General features: G+C 38.2%; 1 protein-coding gene across 1 annotated transcript; it reads right to left on the bottom strand.

Annotated features, from left to right (window-relative positions):
* Positions 1 to 10,552: 10,552 nt before the first annotated feature.
* On the bottom strand, positions 10,553 to 11,552 carry LOC110263205 (uncharacterized). Its single transcript, XM_021104162.2, has 3 exons — positions 11,007 to 11,552; positions 10,731 to 10,892; positions 10,553 to 10,594 (listed from the first exon to the last, which is right to left on the bottom strand). Exons 1-3 carry the CDS (start codon positions 11,550 to 11,552, stop codon positions 10,553 to 10,555), a joined length of 750 nt encoding a protein of 249 aa, XP_020959821.1.
* Positions 11,553 to 11,937: the final 385 nt, after the last annotated feature.

The following is an 11,937-nucleotide window of genomic DNA, read 5'->3' as shown; positions in this document are numbered from 1 at the left end:
CCGCACATGCCACTGTGGACTTCTTCAAGAACTTCCCTTGTAGCGGAGGTCGGGATGCATTTTAGGAGAGGTGTAGAGATTCCTCTCTTATATAGGATGTCTTGTATTATGGTGTAGTACTGTGCTTCTCGTAGAGATTCTTCTCTGCGGGAAATGTTTTGTAGAGATTCTTCCCTTCTCGTAGGATGTCTTGTAGAGATTCTTCTCTGCGGGAAATGTTTCTGACTTGAGGTAGTTGATTATGAGAGTAATCCATCTTTGATCCTGTCCTGATATGGCTAGGATCTTTTCTTCCTCCAAGGTTGATGGACTTCAGAGTGTTTCTTGGATGAGACTTCTATTATTGTCCCCTGGTTTGGTGCTGGCTAGTTTTGAGAGTGCATCAGCTCGGGTATTCTGTTCTCCGGGTATGTGTCGGATCTCATATCCCTTAAATTGTCGTGAGCTGTTCTTTGGTTTTGTCAAGGTATTTTTTCATAGTGGGATCCTTAGCTTGATAGCTCCCTTCTATTTGCGAAGTGACTATTTGGGAGTCGCTAAAGATGGTAAGTCTTTGAGCTCCCACTTCCCTAGCCAGTCTCAAGCCAGCCAGTAGTACTTCATACTCAGCTTGATTATTTGAGGCAGGAAACTCGAACTTTAAGAAGAGCTCGATTTGTGTTCCCTGATCGCTCTCTAAGATGACGTATGCACCACTCCCGGTTTTGTTTGAGGAGCCGTCCACATAGAGGCTCCACTCTGTGGGGGTGCCTGGGGTGTTAGTGTATTCTGCGATGAAGTCGGCCAGGTACTGAAATTTGATAGCTGTCCACGCTTTATATTTGAGGTCGAATTTGGATAACTCAACTGCCCATTGTAGGATTCTTCCAGCTAAATCTGTTTTCTGTAAGATCCCCTTTATGGGTTGGTTAGTCCGTACTCTGATGGTGTGAGCTTGAAAGTACGGTCGGAGTCATCGGGAAGTGAGTATGAGGGCGTAGGTGAACTTTTCTATCTTTTGATAGTTCAATTCAGCCCCTTGTAAAGCCTTACTGATGAAGTAGATGGGTTGTTGCCCACTTTCGTCTTCTCTGACTAGTGCTGATGCTATTGCCCGACTTCGTACAGCGAGGTATAGTATGAGCTCTTCGCCTTGCTGAGGTCGAGTAAGGACAGGTGGTTGGCATTGGCAAGTATTATGGTAATGACCATGGGGTCATCGTGCCTTGGGATGATGCCCATAGCGTCTTCTTGGGTGAAAGTAATAGTGGGGAGGTCGGGTGACCGGTCCCTTTGATATACCTCTTTAATTTGTCTTTTGCGAGACAATTTAGAGATCTCTCCTCCTGCGAATCCACCGTTTATCATGTGAACATGCCTCTCGGGGGTGTGAGGGGGACGTTCAGCTCGTCCGACCTCTTCATCCCTTCTTCTCTTCCTCGATTCGTCTATTTTGTTGGCCAAGAACCTGTCTAGTCTTCCTTCCCGGGCTAGCTTATCTATGACGTTCTTTAGGTCGTAGTATTCGTTGGTGGGGTGCTCGTAGACTCGGTGGTATTTGCAGTACTCTGTCTGACTTCCTCCTCTTTTATGCTTAATCGGGCGAGGGGGCGGGATCTTCTCAGTGTTGCATATCTCTCTTGTAAACATCCACAAGGGACACCCTGAGGGGAGTGTAGTTGTGGTATTTTCTAGGTTTTTCAGTAGGCTGGTCTTCTTTTTTCCTGGACTCTTTATCCTTGTCCCGAGGCGGGTAGGAGAATCTGGATTTAGAGGTTTCTCCTAGTCGAGAGTTCTCCTCCATATTAATATATTTTTCAGCCCGTTCTTGTACCTTGTTTAGAGATGTTGGGTGCTTTTTGGATATGGAGTGGCTAAAGGGTCCTTCTCGTAGACCATTGATGAGACCCATGATGGCTGCTTCTGTTGGCAGACTTTGTATGTCCAAACATGCCTTGTTGAATCTTTCCATGTAGTTGCAAAGGCTCTTCCGATCTCCTTGCTTAATCCCTAACAGGCTTGGGGCATGTTTGGCTTTGTCTTTCTGGATGGAGAATCTGGCTAGGAACTTCTTGGCGAGATCATCGAAGCTTGTTATTGATCTTGGCGGCAAACTGTCGAACCACTTTATGGCTGTCTTGGTCAAAGTGGTCGGGAAAGCTTTACAACGGATTGCATCTGAGGCATCCGTAAGATACATCCGACTTCTGAAGTTGCTAAGGTGATGGCTTGGATCAGACGTGCCGTCATACAGAGTCATGTCGGGGGCTTTGAAATCCTTCGGGACTTTACCCTTCATGATCTCTTTTGTGAACGGAACTTGGTCCTTGTAGGGGTTGTCCTCGTGGCTGGATCGAGTGGTCTTAGTTTTGAGATCAGCTTCGAGCTTTAGAAGTTTGTCCTCCAGCTCTTGATGTCGTCTTGTTTCTCTACGAATGTCTCGCTCGGCCTCCTGCTATCGGTCGGCTTCTTGTTCTAGCTGTTTAAGGCGATACTATTGTTCTCGGATAGCTTCCAAGATTTCTGTGTTTGGGGGTTGTTTATCCTCCTTATTTTGAGGTGTTTCTTTTAGTATGGTATCCGTATTCTTGTGCGGCGTTCTGTCTTCCAAGCCAGAGTTGTGGTCATTGTCAATGTTGTCCTCTATGATGATGGGATGACTTCCAGGGTCCCCGGCAACGGTGCCAATGTTCTAAGAGTTACCTGAAACTGAAGGCCGATCTCGGAGGAGATCTGTTGTGGGAGCCGGAACTGTCATGTCCGACTTGTTGGATCTGGTGGTGCTACTGATCCTTGATCACCGGAGGGGGTGGTACCTACAAGAGACTCCAATGCTTAAGTTAGCACGTGCTTTAGGCAGGTTTTTTGTGTAGAATCAGAGTGTGTGTTATACCTGGGTGCTCCAGTATATTTATAGTAGTGTAGAGTGACCTTTCTGGAGATAAGTTAGTTATCTTATCTTATCTTTGAGCGAAGTCACCTTATCTTTTAGGCTAGCCGCCTTTAGAGTGGGCTGCGTCCTTTTATTTGGGCCTACTTGGGCCTCTGAGGCGTTTGTCCGAGCTCTTTGCGAAGAGGTCGGTAATGGACTAACCTTCCAAGAGGTCGGCCTATTTGCTTTAGATCATCTCGGATCTTATAGCTTGGACCGGTGTATGAACAGGAAGAAACCCTAATTTTCTATCTTTCATTTCAATCATTTATGCATTTCACGTTTCTCTCTTCTTCTCTCTCCACCCACTTTCCACATCTCTCAAAACCTAACTTACTTGACCATTACCGTTGCCATTCACTCTTTTTCGCATCCACGGGGTTCATCTTAAGTTGGTTATAGCCGCTATACGCATTAAAAAATGAGAACATCTCAGGCCCAGATGGCACCTATGACAATTTCAGGGAACAGTGGCTCGGAGAAAACCATGTGGTCACTAAGGCTAAGCGGTGAAATAGCAGTTACGCCCCAAGATCAGAAAGAAGGAGAAGGAAGGGAGCTTTGACAGTTTTTTTGACCGACAAAGAGACCGGACTTTGATCGAAGGAGAAAGATGAGAACGATGGAATTGAGAAAGGATCTGTCGGCCGGCCTTTCAACTCGATCCCGCAACAAAAGGTAAACTAGAATTTAAATTTTAGATCTTTGATTTGATTACGAAATCGTAAATTGGATTAACGTAATTATTTTGTAAGTCATCTTTACAAAAAAATAATAGATTGAATTTAAATTTAAAGATGAATATTAAATGAAAAAATAAAATATCTTAGTTATTTGTTACGATATCTTTACAAAAAATTGGATTTAATTTGAATATTAGTTGGAAAATTATAATATCTTTCTGATTTATTAGGATATCTTTATAAAAAAATAGATTTTTTTTTGTTTTCTTTGTTAGTTATCTCTATAAATAACAGTATTTATCATGAAGTTTTAAACCTAACACTCTTTTTTCAATCACTACAGATCAAAGCAGCAGAGAATATGAGTAAAGTAATCATGCTTATTTTTGTTAAATGATCGGATTATTAATCTTTTGTAAACTCTGTTTAGTAGTTTTTTTAGTCTAATAAAAATACTGAAATTTATTTGGCTTGAGCAGTACACACTGGATGCCTCTATAACTTCTAAGGAAGAATCAAACATGGACTTCTTCGCCTTGGATGAGAAGGTAATCTATTTTTTGGCTACAATATCCGAATATGCATTACTTTCTTGGCATACTCTGTTTAACATGTCTTTAATTATCTTTTGTGATGTTTATATTTACTGTGTTGTTACCTTATTTTATAAGTAACGCGTCTTATTTTATGGCATCTTGTAGCTTGGAAAGGGTGTTACCGAGGCATTGTCAACGATGATTCGCGAAGCTGTTGTTTAAGGGATAACAACAGTTCTCCCAGAAATTGTGAAAATGGTTTGTCCCTCACTAAAAAGTGGGAGTGACAGTGTAAAGTTTTCGAATACTGCTCCAGTTGTTACACCGTCGTCGGACACTTTGAAACGCATAAAGCTTTCGAATATTACTCCAGTTGTTACTCCGCTGTCGGACCCTTTGAAAAAAATACTTGATGTCAATCCCTCAATGTGTTTGGGTGATGAACCAGTCATGAAGAAGAGTACTTGGAGGTGCAAGGAAAAAAAGCGTGGATTACCGGTCTCCGTAGTTAAAGTTTTATGTTTTTATTTTTAAATAACAACTATTAAATACCACTTAGATAGCATTTGATCAAAATAGTACACAATAGAAAGATGTTATAGTTCACAAAATACAACATCATTCAACCATTGGATTTGCCACTGTTCCCATTTAGAGGTGAAGAACTTTTTAGTATTCTCACATATTATAATATTAATGTTAAGTCATAAAATACAATCTCTTTCTCAACTTCTCCTCTCTTTTTCACTAGATATGAGGTCTTTGTTTCACTGTTGAGGGATTTAGGCTCGTGAGTACCAGTTTCTTTTTCTGGTCACCATATTGTGCCTGTTACTGACATTGGAAGGTTGATTAGAATCCTGATTAATACTAGGGAGCTAAATTTCAATTAGTGGTATGAGAATTTGATTTGTTGATGTCATGGAAAGCTGATCAGTTGAGAGGACATTATTGACAAATAAGTAACAGTGCCTAAAATAATTATCATATTTTTTGGAGTTGCAGAAAGAATTGTAATTTGCGGAGAAGCTTCCTCCAAGGCGTCCATGGCTTTACTACAACAACTACAATCCAAATATGGACGGGGATGACATGCCACATGTGAGTACTTAACTTTTCGGATAACGTTAGTAGATTAAAAATTTTTTATTTTTAATATGAAAAAAAATATCTGGCTGATTTTGTGTGTATACTTTGAGTAAATAATTAACATTATAACATTGTGCTTTTCCATTCTCGGTAATTAAGTTGGTCAAAAAAATTATATTTTATGCAAATGCAATTTTAGTATTTATATTATCGATGTAAGTGTGGCTTTAGTTAGTAACTTATAAATATTTTTTCTGTAGTTTAAAACACTTGCCATGTTTTTATTAGATCTGAAAACGCTAAAATCCAACTTATAAAATATTTATATTATTTTTATAATTGCTTTTTTTTTTCACACTTTGTGTTGATCAAAATGAATGAGTACTGAACTTATTTTTTGTTGCCATTATTTTTATAGTGTTTGGACTTTTTATTTCAGCCAATTAAAGAGATGAAATTTTTTGATAAAAAAATTGGCCATTGCTACTTACATCTTTGGAAACAATTTGGATCCAGAGTAAGTAAAATTAATTTATTTCTCATTTTATTGCTAATTTGTCATATAATTTTTTTTATAACCTTTTCTACCACTATAGTATAATATTCTGATTTTATGATTTTATGGAAGTACTTGCTCCAAACGATCATTGTAGTGGCACACGCAAGACTCTTCTGACTATAATGCCCGGCAAGTCAATAATTGGTGATGTAAGAATTAGTTTTGCATTATTTATTTATTATCCTTGTAAAATTATCAAATTTGGATTGGTGCAGAATAACCATGATTGTTTGTACTACATAGGTCCTTACCTTAGTTTATTCGATGCTCACCAAAGGGCATTTTGGGCCAGAAAGAAACAAATATGGCAACCAATGGTTTCTGCCACCGAAATTTTCTATAAATTTATTTATAGTTCGAAATTTAGTCTTCAAAATTAATATATCTTCCCAGATAGACTAGAAACATAATAAGATTCCTCACTTAGTTCAATATTCATCGTAGCAAATTGTTTTAAGCCTGAAACAGAACTGTGTCGGCACAATGAAATACATCAAGGATAACTTCATGGGAGATCTTGCCAGTTTACACCAGGTTTGTTAATTTTATTGAACTATCAATTAATTCGTATAATAATATTTCATGGCTGTTTTTAGTTAATGTTATTTTCCGAATGTTGTAGATTTTTGTGCCAGTTTACCTTAATGGCCATTGGTTTCTCATAGTGGTTGATTTACTTTACGAGATCGTGAGATATCTAGACTCTTTCAAAAAGGGCACATTGATGACAGAGCGTAAGAGTGTCATTAACAATGTGTTAAACTACCTTGAAAATTTTTTATCCGACAAAAACTTTGGTGAAACACCTTCCTTTAGAAACATTCAATTTTCTAAATATAAATTCAATGAGCTAGCTGTCCCGCAACAATCTGCCAAATCGTAAGTTTAAATATACCATTTTTCAAAGTATATATTCAATTTAGTGGTTGTTTATTCTTTTGTTATATTGTTTTGTTAATATGTGCATTGAATTGTGGCAAAGGAATGACTGTGGAATTTGGGTCGCTCAATGGATGCACCTCAATCGCTATTGGAGCCTCAGTAATAAGACATGGGTAAGAAAAATATCATTGTTAATAAAGTTATGTTTATTCCATTATGTGATATCATTGTTACTATCTGTTAGGTTGTCAATGATTACACAAGGATACGCCTAGCTGTGGATTTGGTGAATGACTCTAATAACTCGAAGCGGGATATCATAGTGGAGCTTGCTGTCACTGACTGGAATAAAAAGATGCAGCAGTCTGTCATGCAGACTTAGGATTTTATAACCTTTTTTATTAGAAGTTATGGCTTGAATTAGACCATTTTAATTTTCTTTAAAATACAAGCTATCTTTATATCTTGCACTTATTTCTTTTGGACTATTTAAATATATGTGGATCTTTTTATTTATAATGATTTATTTCAGTTAGTTGATGTACGTGCTGTTTCATGTTCAAACTTTTCCCTTTGTGAGTGATTGTTGAATTTTATCAATGGTTTGTATTTAATTGTATGTTCTGCTCAATATAAGAGTCATAAAAGCCAGCTATATAGCAGCCAATCACCCCTGTTTCCTATGATGTACAAATTGCTGTTCCCATCAGCAGGCCAGGGGTGTTTTAATAATCATCAAATAAACACGATCTACTAACAAATCTTTGGCAGAGTTTTAATTTATTAGTGTTATATATTTATTTACATTTGAAATCCTATTAATAATAAGGTTCATATTTGCATGCTGAGAAGCAAACGATTGTCCCATTGAACATTGGTTAATGACAAAGCAGTAGCTGCAATATGGTTTGAACTCAACCCCGCTGCTTGAATTTGATCCTTCTGAGATCCATGCTCAATGTATCTATCAGGCAGAGTCATGGCTCGCCACTGCACCAACACAAACATGGAGAGAAACATGCTCATTGTCATTCAATATAATGATGAGGTTAGTGTCAAGAAAATCAGCATTGTTCAGTAATCTTAGGGAATCCAACAAGTCCACCAGTTTGTCGAATGGTGTGCATCTTGGATCTTCTTTCGATGAGAATCTTATGAGCATAGGCCTGATGACCAACATCCCAAATGATCTTGTCTTGAGAAGTGTTGAAGACATGGTGAAGTGCCATTGTTAGGTCTGCCACACCAAGGCTTGAACTTAAATGTCCACCGGTCTTTGACACCGTGTAAACAATCTCTTCACGAAGCTCATCAGCAAGCGCCTCAAGTTCTTCAATCGACAGATTCTTCATGTGGATTGGGTAGTTGGTGCACGAAATTGTGATCTCAATGGCGCCAAAAACTTGGTACGCACAATCATAATCTCAATTCTTCTTCACAACTTCGCACAACTAACCAGCAAGTGCACTGGGTCGTCCAAGTAATAAACCTTACGTGAGTAAGGGTCGATCCCACGGAGATTGTCGGCTTGAAGCAAGCTATGGTTATCTTGTAAATCTCAGTCAGACAGATTCAAATGGTTATGAGGTTTTGATAATTAAAATATGAATAAAATAAAATAATGATAGAAATACTTATGTAATTTATTAGTGGGAATTTTAGATAAGCGTATGGAGATGCTTGTTGCTTCTGAATCTCTGCTTTCCTACTGTCTTCATTCAATCATTCATACTCCTTTCTATGGCAAGCTGTATGTTGGGAGATCACCGTTGTCAATGGCTACCGTCCGTCCTCTCAGTGAAAATGGTCCAAATGCGCTGTCACCGCACGGCTAATCATCTGTCGGTTCTCACTCATGTTGGAATAGGATCCATTGATCCTTTTGTATTTGTCACTACGCCCAACACTCGCGAGTTTGAAGCTCGTCACAGTCATCCCTTCCCAGATCTACTCGGAATACCACAGACAAGGTTTAGACTTTTCAGATCTCAGGAATGACCGCCAATAATTCTAGCTTATACCACGAAGACTCTGATCGTGAACCAGGAGGCTAAGAGATATGCATTCAAGCTTGTTTTCATATAGAACGGAAGTGGTTGTCAGGCACGCGTTCATAAGTGAGAATGGTGATGAGTGTCACATAATCATCACATTCATCATGTTCTTGTGTGCGAATGAATATCTTAGAATAAGAATAAGTATGAATTGAATGGAAAAGCAGTAGTACTTTGTATTGATTCATGAAGAATAGCAGAGCTCCACACCTTAATCTATGGGGTGTAGAAACTCCACCGTTGAAAATACATAAGTGATAATGGTTCAGGCATGGCCGAATGGCCAGCCTCCAAAATGTGATCAATGGTCTCAGTTTTGAAATATGAAAACTAGATACAAAATAAATCTCTAAAAGTAGTTTTTATACTAAACTAGTAACTAGGGTTTACAAAAAATGAGTAACTAAGCGCAGATAGTGTAGAAATTCACTTCTGGGACCACTTGGTGTGTGCTTGGGCTGAGCATTGAAGCTTTCATGTGTAGAGACTCTTCTTGGAGTTAAACGCCAGCTTTGGTGCCAGTTTGGGCGTTTAACTCCAGCTTGTAACTCAGTTCTGGCGTTTAACGCTAGAATAGAGCAGGAAGTTGGTGTTTAAATGCCAATTTGCATCGTCAAAACTCGGGCAAAGTATAGACTATTATATATTGCTGGAAATCCCAGAATGTCTACTTTTCAACGCAATTGAGAGTGCGCCAATTGGATTTATGTAGCTCTAGAAAATTCACTTCAAGTACAGGGAGGTCAGAATCCAACAGCATCTGCAGTCCTTTTTCAGCCTCTGAATCAGATTTTTGCTCATGTCCCTCAATTTCAGCCAGAAAATACCTGAAATCACAGAAAAACACACAAACTCATAGTAAAGTCCAAAAATGTGATTTTTATTTAAAAATTAATAAAAATATACTAAAAAGTAGCTAAATCATACTAAAAACTACATAAAAATAATGCCAAAAAGCGTATAAATTATCCGCTCATCAGTAGTTTATTGTGTCCAACACTGGGGTTTCTGGCTTCTGTCCTGAGAAATTCAGACCACTACAAGGATGAAAAACTCACTTGGTCAGACTCGTAGCGGCGGTACGGTAACATCAGCTGTGCCAAAACAATCAACCACCATGAAGGACTTAAAAACTCGAAACTAAATCAAATATCCTGACAATAAACCACAGAACACAGAAATTTCACCTCATACGGATGCAAGGAAAACAACATGAATTCTTCAAATAAAAATGTTGTACTGTAGCAATACCATATTGACTGCTACTATTGACTGCTTTAATGCCATAGTTTAGCAGTATAACATCTAGTACAACAAATTCAGCTTGCAAGCCCAGGAATGATGCACTAAGATAGTATCATCCTATTCCCTAATATATTACTCAGACAAAAAAATATGTGCATTTATCATTTGCTGCTCCAATACTCTCTTTTTCTCAGGAAGAGAACACAGGTTCCAAATCGTCTTTTCCTTTAGCATACAGATTGATACTTGTTGAGACATCAAGCATGGAATGTATATTACAGTTATAATAATTTTTCATGCATTTCGTAAATCAAACAGAATTTTAACATGCATTTTAGCATGAATAAGAACCAACAAGAGACCCTTTTGAATTTTAGCATGAATAAGATCAACAATAATTTTAACTATATAAATCAAAACTATTGAATCCTTCTGCACATTTCAGCCGAGTGTAACGATGACAAGTTATGATAAATATCTAAAAATTTAATTATAAAAAATTTATATCAACCTCAAAGCACCACTATTTGAAATCCAAGAATTTAACTAACATCTTAAACCATACTCTCATGAGTATATACAAGTACATGCTACTACATCCCACTGAACTTCGAATAATGTCCTTGTTGTACAACCTGTTCTCCACAGCACAAACAAATTTGAGAGAAATGAAAAGAACTTCAACGAATCATAATGTGATTTCAAATAGTTTAAAACTTACCAAAACACTAAGTTTCAACAATGCAATTATTCATCTCTTATTATTTATACCTGTAATAGCCACTGATGACTTCCATATGGTGGGATGGGAGTCTCATGACCATTAATCAATCCTGAATCACCTAGCCCAAAATCTTGCTGCACAGATGCATTTACTTCTATATTTGGCACTGCTAATGTCTCTTGAGAAGCCACAGGTTCCTTGGGAAGCTCCTATGAAAAAATAATACATGGAGTCAAAAATTCTATCAAGTATAACTACAACATAGAGGTTACGAGTTTATTTTAATTCAAGTAACAACTAATGCAATATTGTATCTTACTGACCTCTTCGGTACCAAAGCTAGCTTGCGTGCCACTACCAGTCTTATCACCCAAATCGTCACCGTCATTCCTCACAGGACATTTATTCTTTACATGACCAGCACTGTTGCATTTAGTGCACCTCCGTTTACCCCTCTCCTTTTTCCCCTTGGGTGCTCCTTTTGTCTTGACCACTAAAGGGTCACCAACAAAGTTTGGCGTGGGAGAATCTCTTGTTTGTCTTTTCAAGCCAGATTTTTGTTCTAGTGTTTGGGTCCAACGACATACTTCATTCATAGTGTCATGGAAAGAAGGACCATCTTGAGCTTCTAAGAATACCATCCACGTAGTTGCCACTGACAATGCGCCATAGCGCATTAAAAATTCTCTTTCTCTGTCTTGCATAGTGCTTCCAGCAGAACTTTCATCCAGATACTTCTTGGCATCCTTCGACCATCTTTTCAAAAGAAGACTATTTGGCAACTTCTGTAAACCTACCCTTTTCATTGCACAAAACATGTGGCTGCAAGGAATGCCTTCACTACTCCACTGACTACGTTCACACTCCATATGCTCAGTATTGCGATCATAAAGTACGTTATATATATGTTGCCTCCTGTCACACTCCTTAACGTTTAACACAACAGTGGTTGATATGTTTTCCTCATTTATTACATCTAATGCGACCAATCCTTGAATCTCCTTTTTTACTTCTCCAAGAATCTCTCTTGTGTAAAAATTGGCAGTAGAAAGCTCCAATGCTTCTAGCCCAGTAGTTAGAACGGGCTCCCTATACAACGTCTTAAATTGAGAAACTAATTCATTATTTCTATAGTCCCTAAGAGCATGTTCAAGATTTTGGACTAACTCTAGAAGACTTTGGCAAATGCAAATAAACCTCTTGATGAAGTTGTTTATCGCCTCACACCTTGATGTTGTTCTAAATCCAGCACAG

Source organism: Arachis ipaensis, chromosome B6 (assembly GCF_059453495.1).
Source record: "Arachis ipaensis isolate K30076 ecotype BB chromosome B6, ASM5945349v1, whole genome shotgun sequence".
Taxonomy (NCBI): Eukaryota; Viridiplantae; Streptophyta; class Magnoliopsida; order Fabales; family Fabaceae; genus Arachis; species Arachis ipaensis.
The sequence above is the reverse complement of the archived record's forward strand: the minus strand, read 5'-3'. Positions and strand labels throughout refer to the sequence as shown.